General features: G+C 50.8%; 1 protein-coding gene across 2 annotated transcripts in view; it reads left to right on the top strand.

Moving 5' to 3' along the window:
- The first annotated feature begins 4,885 nt into the window (after nucleotides 1–4,885).
- Nucleotides 4,886–18,507, top strand: part of LOC122382951 (protein unc-13 homolog 4B-like) — a 58,143-nt gene continuing 44,521 nt past the window's right edge. Inside the window, exon 1 of one of the 2 annotated variants that reach the window (XM_043368945.1) lies at nucleotides 4,886–5,473. In XM_043368945.1, coding sequence (XP_043224880.1) covers nucleotides 5,409–5,473 — 65 coding nt within the window. In that variant the 5' untranslated portion in view covers nucleotides 4,886–5,408. Of the gene's footprint in view, nucleotides 5,474–11,819; nucleotides 12,454–18,507 lie in introns of those variants that run through there. The other variant, XM_043368944.1, reaches the window with a different exon arrangement.

The raw sequence follows: 18,507 nt of genomic DNA, 5'->3' as shown, positions 1-18,507 counted from the left end.
TTCTGAGGTGGGGTCAACAAACCCGCTCTGGTTACCTGACCTGACCTGACCCGGCATTTTTTTTTTTGCTGAGATGTGCGCAATGAGCATTTAGGAAAAGTCACCAAATATGAGCTGAATGTCTCGCGGCGTTTGGCAATTGTACAAGAAAATCCTGAAAGGTCTCCCCGTCCGAAATAGGGTTAATGTGTATATGAAGAGTTGCAGATGCCAAACATACCCAGATCTAAGACTGCAGTTCCCAGCGCCGCTGCAACGTTTTTAAAACAAACATACATAGGACATACAAACATGTACATAGGATACATAGGATACATAGGATGACAGGCGAATAACCGCTCACGCAAGGAGCGGAGCTCCGCCCCGTCCAAAGTGGCCAACAAAGCAGAGACAGAGGCAGCATCACATCTTCCATCAAAGAACTGGTTTCTGGCTTGGAAGATGAGCTCCATCTTTGCATCCGAGTCGGTGCTGTCAGGAATCAGCTGGTCTAATGGAGTGAGAGTAGTGAGACGACTAGCTATTGTATCAGAGCTGCCTGGTCTTCGTAGCATTTGCACCGATTCTTCTCGATCGGACTCTGAATTCTGTTCCTCCTGCGTATTACTTGAGGCATTGCTATGTAGCTAAGTCTTTGGCAGAGTTTCATTATCCATGCTTTGCAAACAGTGCCATAACAACACAGTTAATTAATCACCAAGCTTCTTTGCAAGTTCCAATACAGTTGAATCGCACGCGATTTGAGTGCAAAAATCAAGAAAAGTGCCAACTTGTTCTCGTAAAATATTTTGAATATTGACCTTAAAAAATGAGTAATTTCCAGATGAAATAACAGCTAAATCAGTTTTCGCTTGCCAATAAAACTCACAGATATTGAAGCTCCATTATTAAAGGAACATTTTAGTATATGCCATTCTTGATAAAACTTCTTAGCCACGCAATACCAGCGCAAAATAAAGAGACACTGAAAACACGACCAATCACTCCGATTTACCATAGGAAAATACATAGAAAATGTATGTCTCAACTGCGCCAAATATACAGACAGTTATATACCTACATGTGACGTCATGATTAGCCCGACCAATCAGAAGCAAGTTGTTTTCAGCCACAAATAATTAATTTCTGAACTAACTAGGCATTTTTTTAACAAAGTGATTTTAAATTAAATCATTAAAAATTCTGAGCTTTTTTATTTTACCAAAACATACAGAGCATGCAGATAGGTCCCAACCCTATTAATTGCGGGTATCAAATGAAAATCAAAGTTATTTCAATGTGGGTATACACATTTTTTATTTTAGGCAGTTTAAGCCCTCAGTTATGTGTGTAGAATGTTCTAACTCGTGCCTCTCATATACAGTTATAGCAATGTGAAAAGGGTACAGGTAAGCCACACTAGTTAGGTACACATTACACATTCCAAAACAATGTTGGTGCCTTCAATTTCATGACTAATGGTCACTTGTCAAAATGCCGTTTCATCAGTTATCAAAACGTACGCTCTTATGTTAGTGACAATCACACTGCTTTTGCTGCTGATAGCGGTTGGCCATTGCGAATTGCGAGGGACACCACGGGGGAAGAGCAGAGATTCAGTCAGACGCGGTTTGAGACCGGCGGCAGCATTTGGAAACAGCGTCGACCTATAGCTGAAAGGGTGAGAGATGCTATAGACGGTGACCCAGCGCCGGACCCCGCTGCTGACAGTATGGAGCTGCTGTTCACGCTGATCGCGGTGCGACTTGTGTTGGAGGTCCTTCTCCCCTGCAGCACTGGAGGATGAATCCGACATTGACCCTTCGCCACCGCCGGCATTCAATTTCGTTATATTTATCTCGAGCTGGTTTAGAGTCAAGGACGTTCAAGTTGAACGGGGTACCTGCCATATGGTGTCTAATAGTTTCAGCCAGCCTGCAGGGCTAGCCAGATTGCGCAATCGACCGCTGCCTCGTACTCGCGCTGGCGATTCTCACGCCTGATGGCCCCGCCGGCTCATCCCGGCACCGTGTTGACACCCTAATGTCTCTGCGGCGGCGCGGCGACGGAAGCCGTTTCACGGCAATTTCAGCATGCTCCTCACTTTAGGACCAGGCTAGCTCGAGTATGGTGATGGCCGTGCCATGCAAGCTCTCGTGGTGAACACGATGGCGTAATTGCCAGACCGAAATAGCTCGCGGTGGGGAGTGGAGGTCATTGCTGGAGGGTGGTATGCCCCTGTGCAGCCATGGTCTTCGGCCCGACGGTGGCGCCGCCAGGCGGCCAGATTCGGTAACTGCGGCGGCGGCTTCTTTGAGGACGCCGTGTGCAAGCCTCCCGAGCTCCGTGCAGGCTCGTAACTAGGCATGAGGTAGATGTTTCCACGAGGAGGTGAAATGCACGGAACTGTGACGATAAAGACGCTAAGAGGAGTATCCTTGGACGTGTGAAGCAAACAGAGATAGCATTATACCGTGGAAGGCGAATATCATCTCGCATGCGATGCCGGTATACCATACCATAAACAAAGCGTTGGGACCTTGGAGGCTGCTTTCGCTTCTGAGATCCGGTTATCTTCGCTTATCAGAAAATCGTTTTACATGTTCTATGTGTCTCTCTAGTGGAAAAGACACGGTTTGATTTTACTCTTTGCACTGAAAGGCCGTCTATCTAAAAGGCCATCAGCCGTCTATCAACATTTTTTTCTTCTTCAAAAGTTCAAAGTTATGTTTGATTAAATTCAACTTATTAGTGGATACCATCTTAACTTTAAAGGGAAAAGAGTCCAACTTAGTTTCAAACAATTTGAATTGAAGTCAGTGCGAAATCAGAATCGATCGGCTGACTTGACGTTTGCTTTAAAGTAATTGTTTGGTAATAATTGATTTTCCTTTGAAGCAAGAAAAATATAGGCTATGGGTGAAACCAAGCACCACTGCGTTCTAGATAGAGAGGCAAGTTCTAAATAGCATACTTTTAATTATTGTAAAGCTTTCAGAATTACGCCATCCTTTGACATTTTCTTGCTCCAAGAATTCGGTGCTGAGCAGCCTGAGCGTCAGAATAACCTTTCAAATATGTTTCACTTATCAAAGCAGCGTTGAACTCAATAAGGACAGTGATTTCAGCAGTTTTGCATCGGAAAACGTCCTTGTGCCCCTCTGCGGTGTTCGCTTTGACCCCTTCCCCTAGTCACGGCGGCCGGTGAGGTGTCACGGTCATCTGATGACAATTGTCCAGTGTCCCCAGCACGCGGTGCGACCACCTTCCCCAGTCTGTAGCCCTGTGAGCGCGCTACCACTCGCCTAATCGGTGGTCTAGCGGCCCCGGCCAGCTACGCAGCCCTATGATAAATGTCTCCAGGTACGGCTCGGATGGGACATGCAATGCAGACGTGTCGCTGAAATGGCGTACACTTGCGACCTTGGCATAGCACTCGCGGCGTGGGCATAAATGCACATACGATTTGACTCCCATTTGTAAGGAGTGTTCCTTCCTAAACATCGAGTATAACGCATAATAAGAGTCTGCCTCAGACACCGAAGCATTAGCAAACATGTGCTGCCTTCGGTCTGTAAACACATGAAAGGCACCGGTCTTTCTGTAGGCTCATTCACATTAGGCTGAAACTGTATAACGTTTCAGTCCCGGACGCCACAAAATATGATCCGGTTCAGCAATCATGCGGCTTCCTCTCAATCTGATTGAGAGGAAGCCGCATTTGTCCCTTGGCTTAGCCCCTTTTGATCTGGTGAGAGAGACTAGACTACAATAGTAAGTTCCATGGGTTGGGAGCTAGAGGTGAAGCCATTTGACATAGTGGATCAGAAACTGAAGCGGCCCAGTGTTGGAGCCATCCCATTGGGGACGTTTGGACGGGAGTGTCCCGGTGACACAGGTGACCCTGATGATCACCCCGGTAATAGTATTCTTTTCTCGAAACTCGAAAGGTGCTTGGACTGGTTCATCGCAATTCTGGAACATGGTAACGTGATCAGCAGTGAGCATTGGCTTGCTCCCAAGAGAACCGGAATTGCATCACAAAATGACGATGTAATACCAAAAGTGCAGCTATTGTAGTGTGATAAGCACGTACCTATTCGGAATACCTGATCGCACAGCTGCAAATTTATCAGTTCCATCCTCTCCTCCTCTGCTCTGACATGCGCGACCCGCTCTGTTGCCGCCTACCGACCGGGCGGGTCAGCCAGCGCGGCGGCCGCCCGCCTGCGGCCTGACGTGACGTACACCAGGGGGCGCCAACGGGATAGGCCACCCGGGCTAGGTGGCTCTAGTTTCGCCTCGGCACCTCCACTGGCGTACCTACTTTCGGACAGAAGCGGCGGAACACCTTCAATTAAGGGGGGGGGGGTACTGCCGACTTTTGGTCCCATTCTTTCCATTCAACGCCCATAGGGCTAAGGAGAGGAGAGGAGAGGAGAGGAGAGGAGAGGAGAGGAGAGGAGAGGAGAGGAGAGGAGAGGAGAGGAGAGGAGAGGAGAGGAGAGGAGGAGGAGGAGGAGGAGGAGGAGGAGGAGGAGGAGGCTCTACCTAACCGTGGGGTGCAGTCCCGACGTGGACATTGGACCAGGCCGGTAAAAAAAGCAAACTCCTAGGCGTAATACCTAGACATTACAATGTCTCTTATTGGCATGCATCATCCGTGAAACGTGAAACAGACCATAGTGAGTGTTTTTTTCATGTTTACAATAAGTTCCCCGTAAGCTCCTTTTTTGCCATGTGTATTCTCATCTGAACATTATTGAATTGAGCCAGACCTTACCAGGCCTCTGTAGCCGAGCTCAGGCACTGACCAATCACGCCTATCCTGGCTGGGGTGGGCTCGGAGGTGATTGGTCCTCCGGCGGAGGGGTCGCGGTGATCCGACCGCTGCGCCTGCCGCCGCGGGTCAGAGGTCAGTGCTGCTCTCGGTGAGTCGAGTTGATTTAGGTGGGTGGCCGGCGTGGTTTCTGTTTTGTGAGAAACTGTACCGAAGTAGCGGTAAGACATACTTGTGTCTTAGTGACAAGCTGAACCAGAACCTGAATTCGGCTGCCCGAAGTGCCGTTTGTCGTGATCGTGGAACTCGTCTCGTTTCTTCCGTTTCTTCCTGAGGCAGATCAGTGCAAGTCCTGGCAACAGCCACGCAGACCAGTCAGCTGTCTGGATGGCCGGCTGACGAGCACCCTAGCGTCGTCCTGAGTTGCACTGCATACCGGACAATACGTGATCGTATAGTGCAGTGCAACCAACCTGGGACGAAACCGACAAACATCCCGAGTCGTGACGCGTGTCTCACCAGAGGTCTGATATGTGATGTGTGACGTTTATTGGGACGCTTAGCGTTTGAAGTCTCGCTAGTGATTAGAGGAGCTTGGTCACTAGTGCGGCGGCCGTATAAGGAGACAAACCCGGCTGCCACCATCACCATGGGCTGGATGAATCGGACGAAGCCAGCATTTTACCAGCCCACCTGCAAACAGCTGCTTTTCAGGTGAGTTGGAATGCATCCAGAATTAGCTTGTTCGTAGTGGTCTCGAAAGTCGAAAGAAGCGCGGAAGATAACTTATCATAAAGCATTGGTCATCGAGCAGCCGACAATGGCCATTAGGAAATTTATACATCACTCAACCTCTTTGTCCATAGAAACCATTGCGATCTAAGAGTACCTATTCTAGCAGGAAGTTCGAGGATTAAGTAATAATCTTTTACGTCCATGGGAATGCATTCTATCCACCTGTTTGTAAAACAATTCGTTGACGTCTCGTGTCTGCTGACTACGTTTCTAATTATTGCAAGGTCCTGCTTGGCTGTCGGCTAGTTCCCTCCCCTCACTGCGGGACCATATGATTCAGTTCACATCATTCAGAGCGGAAAACAGAACTTCCGTATCCGCTTCCCCCGAGATGGAGCGAGGGCGTCCCGAAATTAGAATAGAGATAACGACATCCTGATCCGTCGTAGCGGGGTTTTTTATTCGTCACAGAGCGGAAACCGTCACCGGGCTTTTTCACATTTGAGACTGAGATGAGGTTTACGTATAAGAATATAAAAGTACTGATGTACTGTCTCACAATATGCACGCGTTACATTGACTTAATTTATGTTGTTTTTCCTTCTATGTACAACGAGCGGCTGTTTTTTTTCTTTTTTGCTCGTCAATGCGTACCAAGATTTAAATTGATTGAGCTTAGAAGTTTAGAACGTTTGATGCAAGACGTCAGAGTCAGACGGCTACCTTCAACTGATCGTTTACTTTTGACACCTACCGGTCGTCACTGAATGCAGTCGCAAACTGACTGGTCTGTCACTCCGACCTACTTAACAGCATCGGATTTCAGACATTTTTGTTATATAGCGAGAGGTAGGGAACGTTTTAGTCTTTACCACCAGATAAATTTCTATTTGACAAGTCGTACCGGGCTTCTAAAAAAAGTTAGACGGATTTCTAATTCTTTTGCAAAGGACCCCTAACAACATTTAAGCAAAATGAACACGTGGAAAAACGGAGAATTTTTTCGTAGATTTATATGACACCATGGTTTGAGCTTAAAAAATGAAGCCGTGTTCTTAGGAAGTAAAAGCAAAACTCGTGAAATTATGTTTTCTCAGACTAAGTCGGTCGGTTCGACACCACGGAAGATCCGCAAACACTTTAGGGCAAAGAGAGCAACATCTTGAAACAAAATTTTCCACATTATTGACAAGTTTCTGGCTCGAGGAAGTGTTAACAAGGTTCATGCAATTCAAGGAACACAGCGGCGGCCATAAACCCAATCAAAGGCTCACGGCGAACACCACTCGTGTGAGAGATGCGCTACTCAGACTGTCAATGGTCAGCGATATCGGGTGGCTCTGGCGACGTTTTGGAGGGTTCTGCAATATCAGGGTGAGCAGAGATCCGGAAACGCTTAAGATCCAATGGTTCCAGCAAGACGGTGCCACGCCAATACCGCTAAAGAAAACCGGGAGGGGCTGTGGGAACGCTTCGGGCAGCGCGTGATCTCGAGGTTCGAGACACGCCCGTGGTCGGCGAATTCTCCGAGCGTAACCCCACCGGACTTTTTCCTATGGGACCAACTCAAGTCCCAGGTGTACCGAGATCACCCAAAAAGTTCCGAAGATCATAAGGATGCAGTGAAGTCAGCGGTGTGCCGTCTGCAGCTTTCTGTGGGTCGTGCTGCAGCAGAGGTCGCGCTGCGCCGGGCTAAACTGTGCATCGAGCAAAAAGGGAATCATCTCGAACATGACCTCGGCGCGGCTCAGAAAGGCGACTGCCGAGGATCGAAATCCCCTCAAACGAAATGTCTTTGATGAGGCTTTCAGGTGATACCCAATTATGTTTTGTTACTCTGATACACCCTTCAATACGTTAGTTATAAAATCGTCCAACTTTTTTGAGAAGCCCGGTATTAACTATGCTCCTTTTGCATACATAATAAAGAAGCCCTTAAAACCCTTTTAGTGGCAGGGGGGTGTTTTTATCCACCCCTCAGGTTTTTCGGGAATATCTCCGAAACCGCTGAAGCTACGATGCTGAAATTTTCTGACTTTTCCTAAAACTAAATTTGGCACATTCCCTGAAAATTTCAAGTTCATAACTTTACCAGGGGCGGCTCCAGAGCACTGGGAATTGGGGGGTCCTATTCGTGAAGCGAGTCATTTGGGCGAAGATAACGATGCTGCACCAGTTTTACGAACAGTGAATGAAAGGTATCATGTGATAACATATACAAAGTTATTGTGCATCCTCTTTTCACACGTTTTTGCTGTAATAGGCGGATCCAGGCGTCCAAAAAGGGGGGTTATTTTTTACCTCCCAACATAGGTGCCCTGACACCGCCTATGCATGACCAATACAATTTTAGTCGTTCTCTCATAAGAAAATTGTAACATAACAAGACCATTGCCACCCTTTTTAGAAACAGTACCAACAAAAACCTTACTTACTATACTTTTTGTGTACCCCCAATCTCAATGATCTGTATCCGCCTATGATTTTTGAAAATGCATATTTGTAGGATCCATGTGAATTCCTGGTTCATTCTCTATCGATCGGCAAAAGTTGTGTTAAGATTGGTTCAGAAACCTGGCCGTGATAAACAGTCTAAAATGTATCTGCAATTTGCCCGTTTTTACCCCCCTCTACCCCCCTATTGACCTTTTTTTTTAGAAATGTAGATCTCGTTGAGCGAAATCGAAGGCCGTTTGAATTTTGAAAATCGGCCCGTTAGATCTCGAGATATCAAGGGGAGGGGGTCGTAAACAGCCCCCCTGCCACTAATAGGGGTAGCCAGGAGCCTGCCACTAATAGGGTTAACCCGCGCCGGGCCGGTGCTCCGCGACTTCCGCGCCCGGCCGGGGGGGGGGGGGGTGAACACCCCTCCCCCCGTCTAACTCGGCTCCTGGGCCACGTAGCTACACCGCGGTAAGCGGCAATCAAAAGAGCGTCAAAAATAAAGAAGAAATCAACTCGGTGATTTTTAAGGTCAGGCCAACGGTCAGCTCACCAGAGGTCTTCAAAGGTTAAAGGTAGTGTGCCAGCTTTCTTGGACCGTATGGAGTTAATGGCCCAGATAAGGAGAACCGGATTTTTAGAACTTATCCATACCTTCAAAACTCATGGAAACGTCTTAAATTCTTCAAATTTTGAGTACCCCAGTGCGAAATTCGCCCCGACGGGTTGTCGGTCGTACCCCAACCACATTTCACACCACTATGAACAATAAATGCACACACTGAAATCGCTATTACCGATATGCTCATCCAATCAAGTTTCGATAAACCCGTTCATCATCAGCTCCTGCGGTTTCGAACACGCCTGTTAGGTGGCTTCTGATGCTCGTCGAGGTCGGAATTTCCAAATACGCGTGGTGCGTCGGGCCGCGCGCTCTGACTTCGGCCAAGAAAAATGCGTCAGCTGATCATTGTCATTTCTGCCACTTGCGTGTGGTGAAATGGGGTCATAACTTATAAGACGGCTTTTTCATATCAATTATTTTACATAAAATCATATTTCAAACCATAAATAATGTTCGACAGCCAAATAAAAGAAACAATACCAATACGGGCTTACAGTTTAAGGCTCGACATTGTGTTGTCTACGATTAGACAGCTGATAACTCATTCCCGTACGTCGTATGGTCGTAACACTATAATGACCTTTGCTTATTGTCACAAGTGCGCCGCATTCGCGATTGTTGCCCGACGCCTGTTTGCAGGTGAGCCCACTACAGTTGTTATACATATCTAAAAACCGAAAAACTTTTAGGCGAAAAAGGCACTATTCCAGGCCCATTTTTGATTTTTTTTTGCGATATTAGGTAAAAACAGAAGCTTCTTATCCTAGGAAAAATAAAATGGGAAATCTTTCAAAGGTGGCACACTACCTTTAAATTTAGTCCATTTCAATAATTTTGGAAACTGCCAACGGCTAACTCGGGAACCAATAGAGCTACAGCGCCGCAGAAAAGTGCATTCGATAGCCCTTTTGTAGACCATTCTGAATACCGTTCTCCGATTTGACCTCAGGTCAACGGTTTAGCCTCCAGAGGGCAAAAACTGTAAAAATAGCAGTTTTCACGAAAATCATTTTTCGTCAATAGCTTTTGACTCAAGAGAGCCACGCCCACGACCTTACTTTTGGAAGCATCGTGTTCGTCTCGTCGAGACGCGTCGAATGCACTAGGCATTTGTTGACCTTGAAAGGTCATTTTAAAAAATTGACCTCAGGTCAAGATCATGACCTGACTGGAAAGGGTCATGTTACACAGGGCTGGTAAAGTGTTATGTCCTATTGACGTCGTCGGGGACACAGTACCAGTAAAAGTTCAAGTACCCGGGGTCAAAATTACCACATTTAGTAAACTTTTACAGTAATAAATAACTTTCAAATAAAGCAGAAACTAAACGCAAGTAAAAGATATCATTGAATCCACAACGTATATCCCCTTTAACAAGGACATAAAAAGCCCCTATACCTAATACATACCTACAACGTGGTTATGAACAATTAGTAGCCACAACTCACTTCCTTAACAGCAAAACTACCGTCGACAGTTGCTAACGAAAACTAGATCAAACTAGATGATCAAACACATACTAACAGACGCTTAGACATCGACCCCGCTGTCGGCTGTGCTATTTCAAGCGGGGTTGATTGACGACCAGTTGTAGCCAGCTATACGACTAGACAAACGACTAGATTCGGAACCGGGGTATTACATGCGGGGTCGATAGTTTCTAGCCGTCGTCGTTGTGAGCTACCGATACAATAGCGACACCTATTGCATCTATTCGACGATCGTAGCGCCCCCTACCCTTTCCGGGTTCTTCGTCTGTTCGCTACCCGGTGACCGAGTGATGCCGTGACATTTAATTAACAAACTGGAGATTTCGAAGCGCGAGTCTGATAAGCAATTTAGTACATATGACTGCTCGTAAAAAAATAATATAGAAATGAAAGCTAATGAAACGCGCATCGTAGTTGCATGCAGCCTGCATACATGAATCGTAAAAAGGTCGGGGTCATTTTTCGCTCTCATTTTTTGGTCGGGGACGCAATTTGCTTTTTTACCAGCCCTACAAATCAGTCGATTCGTATCGTCGAGCTGAATACATCTGACGTATTTTCATCGCTCTAGCACGTCTTTATCAAAAGTTATAACCAAAAAACTGCTGGTGACCGTTCATGACCTGAGATGACCTCAGGGGCACACAGAGGGGTCACAGGTGCATTTTTCCGATTCAGTGTGTCATGTTTACCTATGAGCTGATGTTTTAGAGGGTTTTGAACGCCATTCGTCCAAAAGAGGCGCATTTCAATTTTCTCCCATTACGGAGAGGTCGCCGCAAAATTGACCTGACCTTAGGTCAACGATATCGAAATTCCGAGATAAACATTTTGTACATTCTGCTACTCTTATCAATCGTTGAAAGTTTCAAGGCGATCGCTCAGTCGGTGTAGCTATGACGAGGATTGAAACTTTTTTTCTGAGGTGAGGTCACTTGACCTGACCTGGTGACCTGACCTTGAGAGCCCTGGATCTGAAATTTTCACAACATGTGCGGAAAAGATGCATGAACAGGTGTGCCAAAAACGGCGGCGCGGAGCACCGCCGTTTTTTAGATATCTGCGAAAAACCGCAGGGGGGGGGGGGGGTTCAAACACCCCCGGCCCGGCGCGGGTTAAATGAAAACAGTTAAATATCGCGCACCTATGTTGCAAGATATGAAGTGGTTACGGTTGTTTTTGTCTTAAAATATTGTGCATTACCGGATCAATGATACTCACTTGTGGAAGCGGCACGGCATGAAAAAATTGCCGTTTTATTCCACCAAAAGCTTCAGTCTTGGCCACGTCAATGCCACGTAGGTATAAACAAGGACGTGCCAAGAATAGGGCTTCGTGTTTGTTGCCTTTAGTGGCTGCTTTTGCGGATCTTATATCATTAGTGGATATCTTTTTAAAGCTACTTTTGCTGTTCGGTTCCCTTTTTGAATGCAAAATCAGCACCCATTCCGTGTATTGTGAAACCCATGCGTGTTGAACAAGTCCGGATTAACCTGTATTTAATTTTCGCTCGCGTTTGTCATCGTTCGCGCCGAGCGTCAAATGACGGTGCGAGCCGGTCCTGGCCGCCGTTTTGCCGCATTCCGCTGTTGGTGTGTGCGCCGCGCGGGCCCGCCCCGCGATCCTCGGACCTGGGGCGGTCGGGGCTGCGTGGCCGCCTCGTTCAGGGAACGGTCTGTGTCTGCGGCGCACCACGGGAAGGTCAGTTGACCGGCGCCGTCACCGCCAGCCGCCGGGAACTCCAGTCCAGTCCCAATAGGTAGCCCAGTCCGCTCCGCCGTGGTATCGCTGTGTCAGTGGCGACCGGAGCCGGACCTGCGGAGCGGACACACCGACACCGGTTGGCATGGTCCAGTGACGCGCCGAGCGCTGGCCGGCTGTGACGTGTCTACACAGGGCTGGACGACTGTGGAGTGAGCTGGACTGGCCTTCTGTGCCGTGTGTTGGACCGCCACCGCTAGTGTCTGTATCCAGCGCTGTTGGCGCTACACCGCCGTGTTGTTGAAGACCGCAGCGATACGGTGGGCTGATGACAGTGAAGCTCTGTGCCACACGGACTGTTTGTGCCAGCCGGCAGCTCTGTTTGTGTTTGTTGGCCGGGTATATTTCTGTGCGGCGCCGCCCGGAGTCGGGGAGTGCACTCTCGGCCGTCGCCGCCGTTCCGTGCCAGCAGCGGCTTGCGTGTCTGCCTGCCAGAGGCGGCCGCCCGTCATGGTTCTGGAGAGCTTTCCCGGGCTGGCGGCCTGGTTCAGCAGCCGGGAGAGCCGGCAGGGTCAAGGTCAGACGGGCGGCGCCGACAGCGACGGCGACGGAGGAGGTGACGAGCGGCGCCCATCGACGGCCGCCGAGTGGAAGAAGGCTGCCAACCTGCTGTTGACGGCCAACTACATCTGCTCCAGGGGGTGAGCTCCGCGCGCTGCCAGAGCCCGCCGCAGGCTGGCAGTGGGCGCCTGCTGCCAGAGCCCGCCACAGGCTGGCAGTGGGCGCCTGCTGCCAGACTGCCTCAGCCAGCCAGTCTAGCAATCAGTGACAGTGTTTTTTTTTTGCCTTGCAATTTTTATGCATCCTTGCTGTTGATCATAATCACTAATCAATTTAGCCAGAAATGAACTTAAAGAAAACAACTCGGAAGCTAACACGCGACAACCAGAACCAGTAATGATTGGTGCGGTCGTTTTTTTCCTGAACCACGCATCAGAAAGTTAGGAGTAGGAGTAGTTACTGGGCCGATGCCAATTGCGCTCTCCTTTTTGTGGTTATGGCTTTCAAACGTGTCACTCATTGGAGCCGTCTGCTCTGGCCTCTGGACTGGTCAGTGGCAGTAGATCTGCACTGGCGCGTTGTGTCCTGAACCACCGACTCACCTCGGAAGGAGTCGTCACGCTCGGGAGGCGGGCCAAACGGTGCACAATGCGGCGTCACGCGTCACCGAAGGCCAGCCACGGCGCCGGCCCGACCGCCGGCGAACATTCACTGACCGCAGGCCGCGTCACGTCACGGATCTGGGGCGGTAAAATGCAGCGCAGTTTTGGCGGGCGGTATGACACTGGTGGGAAATTATTATGACAACTTGTGCTGTGACATCACTATTTTTGAGAAGTCAGAAATATCCTAGTTTTAGACGTTCAGGGGTGCATAACATCAGACGTATATGTCGTAGTTTGATCAAAAAACAAACTTCGTCCTTGATTATGTTTTCACCAGTGAATTAGGTGCAATGCAGGACAAAAACGGCATTTTTCAACATAAGACAGCAAATTAATTTCTGAATGCTGTGAGCTAGGCCTATGGCAATGTTGGGTTATTTCCGTACATGTTCTGGGCAAAGTGTGGCGCCCCCTCCCGCTGGGTCCGCCTCTGAGCGGCCTCTCGCTGAGCGCGCCACTGCGACCGGCGCGGCGGCGCGAGGTCGCGCCACGGCCCCGGGCGGGCGGTCATTCGGAGCCGGGGAGCCGCCACGCGCGGGTGCTGCTGTGCTGCTGCTGCTGCCGCTACTGCTTGTGGAAGCTCCAATACACCTACCAAATGGAGACGCTGCCTTTGGCCTAACATTGGCGCGGTCGGTAGGACCCGAACCTACGCTTAGACACGCCTTTGACAAAGTCGAGGAGAACATCGGTAAGGCCGCTCGTTACATGGCGGAGACGCATGAGAAATCTACGAGGGAAATACAGTACGAGATAGGTCAGAGGGTATGGCTGTTGGACCACACCAGTAACGTTGGTGGCAAGCGCAAGCTAGCCTTGCGATATAAAGGACCAGCAACTGTCTTGCAGAGGCAGGAACATCAGGCCGAAGGAGTGACATACAGAGTCAGCATGCCAGGAGGGAAAGAAGTTAACGTCCATCACAATCACCTGAAACCTGTCAAGGTGCGGAAGAGAGACGACGCTGCAGAAGAACCAGCTACATACGATCGACGAGGGAGGAAGCCAGAGGACACGGTGCACACGCCGCCGGACACCGACATCATATCTAAGGAGAGTATACCACCTCCCATTTTCTTAAGAGTGCCCAATGAGACAGGCGTAGATCGGCCGTTACAGTCACCGGTCGGATATGTGACACAGTCTGGACGGGTGTCAAAGCCACCAGTGAGATACCCTAACTAAGTATCGATTTTAGAGCTCAAGATTATTGCAATGCGATCCAAGTGTTACAAAAAAGTCATTGTCCATGTATTAAATGTTGTACATGTTTTGATACGCTGATATTTCGCATACCGCCAGGCATGAGCCGCGTCACGCGCCAGACGACCCTGACGTGCTGATGCAGCTGTTCACTCGGCCACGGGCTCGCTGCAGTGGACGAACCGCAGGTCCGGACGGAGGCTCCCAACGCGGCTCAGCATTCTGCGGCAGCGCTATAGGCGTCAGCGGACGCTATCCCGAGTGGCGAGGCCGATTAACGAGGCCCGATGCTACTCGATTCGTCGATGCCGGGACCTTCGATTAAATTGTCATTTACTGTCGGCCGTGGCGGTTCAGTCCAGTAATTGTATGCAATACGTATAAATGTTAAGTTAGTTAAGTGGAGAGCGAACAGTACGCAAGAGTGTATATTCAGGCTGTGCATGTTTTATTCGCAGCTTGTATGCCAAAGCTTTATGGGGGGAGGTGTGTTGGGTTATTTCCGTACATGTTCTGGGCAAAGTGTGGCGCCCCCTCCCGCTGGGTCCGCCTCTGAGCGGCCTCTCGCTGAGCGCGCCACTGCGACCGGCGCGGCGGCGCGAGGTCGCGCCACGGCCCCGGGCGGGCGGTCATTCGGAGCCGGGGAGCCGCCACGCGCGGGTGCTGCTGTGCTGCTGCTGCTGCCGCTACTGCTTGTGGAAGCTCCAATACACCTACCAAATGGAGACGCTGCCTTTGGCCTAACAGCAAGTTTATTGTTGGGATTCCGACTGACGGCATCCATCCAATCACGGATTTCCAATTTTTCACATTTCAATCACCTGCTGTCGCCGGTGGGTTCAGCGGATGCATATTTTCTGTTTAGGTGCCGATTCTGTTCAAGAGCAGGGCTTAGATTGATTGAAGGCAACAACTTCAATTCTGTCATTAAAAACTTTTGATTTTGATAAACCTATCTTTCTGCCGCCCAGCATACAATAACTTACACAGGTGATCCCATGCATCCAAACATCTACATAAACATAATCAGTCTAATAATTCTAGAATAAATCGCTCCGTTTCGTCCGTTTAGCTGCGTGCTCCTCTCAGGATTCAGGATTCAGGACTGTATTCGCTGATTCTGTTGTTCCCGCGGTTCACCCCTCTGAGTCGCGCCCCCGTCACTGGCGTCCGGTTTGCTTTGGACTGCGGCTGGAGCGGTGGGTGGTTTTCGATGTGGGTCACTGCCAAATGCTGATCGAAAATGTCACTGCAGTCACTGGAAAATGCCAGTTGAGTTTCTGGCCCCTGCAATAGGTATACGCCGCTGTGTTTATTTCGGACCGTTGTCCATCCATGTGCTTTACTCAGGCCAGGGGACAGATAGGATCACTGGAGTCAGATTGGTCTGGTATTGACGGTGCCGCATCTTCATATTCAGGGCAGGGCATGAAATGGTCTTTTCTGCCGAAATGACCAAAATTAAAACAAACGGAAACTGGCACTACTGAGAGCAGATCGGCCCGCTCTGCTCCGTGAGCGGAATACCGAGGTGTTGGAGACGGGCCTGGATCTGTGCCAGTCCCGTTCGCCACCGTCAGACCCCGGCCGTGCCGTGGGCGGCGGTCACCCGGCGGGTCAGAGTCGCGGCCCTGACTCAGTGACCCAGTGACTCATTGACTCATGGCGCGCGGGCCGTCAGCCGGGCGTGGCGGCCAGGATTACTCTGTGCCGGCGGTATACTGAGCGGGAATGGGCATGGTTACATTGGATTGCAGTAAACTGGCAAATGACAGGTGAACTGGACAGCGACAGCTCAGAGGAAGTATATGCACTTGCTGGACTGAGTGGCACTGCCTGACTGCTAGTCACTAACCTCAGCCACAGGACTCTGGCGTTCTACTCGCCCTCCCATCCCCGCAGCTTAGCCCTGAGCTCACCCCGCCCCGTTCCGGTCAGCTGATTGAGAGGGCCGGGCCGTGGGCTATGGGCACGACACACAAGGTCGACTAGGGAGCCTCTATGCTCATTGCTCAGTGCGGAATACCTTCGGTGTTGGCTATTTCCGCACTGTTTATACTCACCTGTATAGCTTGAGACGGGCGGTGCTGCTATTTTTGCACTGTTAGGCGCTCTTGTTCCCGCCGTGCTGTTTTGGTTCCGGCTGAGTTGATTGGCAGACATGTCAGAGGAAGTCACAGCAAGTGAACGTAAAAACAAACAGCTTTTGCGTTAAACGTTTCTAAAACATTGAGTGGTGTCAATGCTGCGCGGTGCACAGCCTGTTTTCCTAGCTGCCGATTTACAACTGAGTGAGCCTTTCATACATTTTTAGCTTACCTGTTGATCAAGCCTGTACAGATAACTATGTTCTTCATTGAAGTTTCCGTCTGTACCATTTTTGTTATGGGTACTATGTATAACGCTGTATGTCGTCAATGACAACGTCGGACATACCATTGCATGAATGGCTGTCTGACATGAGTCATGAGGCACATGTCGGAAGCTCATTTATCGTTGACACGTTTATAATATAAACGGATTCTTATCGGCGTCGTCACTCATTATTATGTCATTAAGTAAAACGCTCTTTATTATTATTTCCTTCATCCTCCGTTGGAAATACAATGTTTGTCCGACTGGTTCAAGTCACGCTGTATGAGGGGTACAACAATAAACCGGATGGCGCTGGCCACCGCCGTCCGCTACCCTCCGCCGTCAGTGGCGCCCCGCCCTCTGCCCGGCCAGCTCCGACCCTCCCCCTCTACCCGGCAGGTGACTGGGCTCCTCCCCTCTCCCCGCGGGTAGGTGGGTCGTTCCTCTCCCTCTCTCCGGCCCGCCCTCTGCCCGGCCAGCTCCGACCCTCCCCCTCTACCCGACTGGTGTGGTGGTCGTTCCTCTCCCTCTCTCCGCCCCGCCCTCTGTCCGGCCAGGACTGACCCTCCCTGATCCCCCATTGGTGGCCGGCTCCCCGTTTTCCGCCCAGCCGGGGCCGACCCTCTTCACCTCTCCACTGCGCGTCCCCTCTATCCTCCTTCTCTCCCTTCTCCCTCCCCACCCCATCCTCTGCCCGACCGTGAACCAGTCTCCGCCCCTCTGTCGGCGGTCGGCGCCATCTTTTAGATGGTCATTAGCCACGCCCAGCTCATCCAGACACCCAACAGGCCAATGATCCACGCTAACCACTCACCACCTGCCCGGCCGGGGAGTGGCCGCCCTTCGCTCCCGTCCTCTGTCCCTTCCCTCCTCCCTCTGCCTCCCCGGGAGTCCAGCACGCCGCGGGGTGCAATGTAGCGGGCGGGGAGGGGCGTTCACACGTGACACGTGCGGAACGACGTGGCGTGGCGGGCGGCACTGGAGCGTGTGTCCGCCGGCGGGGCGGGGCGGGGGCGGGGGCGGGTCAGTGTACCGCCCACCGTTGGCGGTTCGGGCCTCCCTCCCGTCGGCCGCCCGACGGACACCGCGACCCTGGCTCAATTTCCCACTGATCGTCACAACAAGAGTCATGGCGTTTTTACGCGCCCCTCCCAGGGCGGAGGAGCAGCGACAAACTGAGAGGTTCAGGGACGAGAGGACACCAGTCGACCTCCGTCTCTGACGGCGACCAGTGTCGTGACTTCACGCGTCTAGATTTGCAGAGATAAGGAAAGATGTGGAATCTGTGACGTATTTTGCAAAATTATTCAATCAATAATGTGTAGACGCTTACTAAATATCAATTTAGACGGAACTGCTCAACTACACTGCGGCCAAAGGAGTGATATACTTTGATCACCCGATCCTTTCGCCTCTCCTCTGCTCTCAGCGGCCGTCAGTGACACCCTATCCCCAGCACCGACCAGTTTCCAACACCCTGCGCTGTGCCGTTGACCCGGTTCCGGTCGAAATCCGCACCCCTGTTCCGGAACACAGCGGGTGGGTGTGTCGTATCCGATGACGGGCCGCTCGTCCAGCGACGGCTTCTGCTGGAAGAGAGACCAGTGCGCGGCCGGAACCGCCGGCGGCGCGGCGGAGCTCTGTCATGGCGGCGGTCGAGTGGTGCTCTATTAGTGCTGTATTGGTGTCCTGTTAGTGCTCCATTGGTGCTCTGCGGGTGCTCGAGCGGTGTATCGGCGGCGCCTGCTCCCGGCGCCGGCTTTGTCCAGTGGGGGTGGGGTAGTTGAGGCGATTGTGGCTCGGCAGCTGTGATTGTAGCGCAGTCGCGCGCCGGCGGCGGTACTGACAGGTCACCAGCTCTGTGCAGAGCGGGGCGACAGTGAGTGGGGGCCTGCGGCAGGGAGTGGAGGACTGCAGCAGCCCGGCAGGATCCGCCTCCAGTGCAAGACCGCGAGGAAACCCGCAGGAGAC

The sequence above is a fragment of the Amphibalanus amphitrite genome, unplaced genomic scaffold (assembly GCF_019059575.1).
Source record: "Amphibalanus amphitrite isolate SeventyFive unplaced genomic scaffold, NRLGWU_Aamphi_draft 000151F_arrow, whole genome shotgun sequence".
NCBI lineage: Eukaryota > Metazoa > Arthropoda > Thecostraca > Balanomorpha > Balanidae > Amphibalanus > Amphibalanus amphitrite.
Note: the sequence above shows the minus strand (reverse complement) of the source record. Positions and strands in the feature narration are given on the sequence as shown.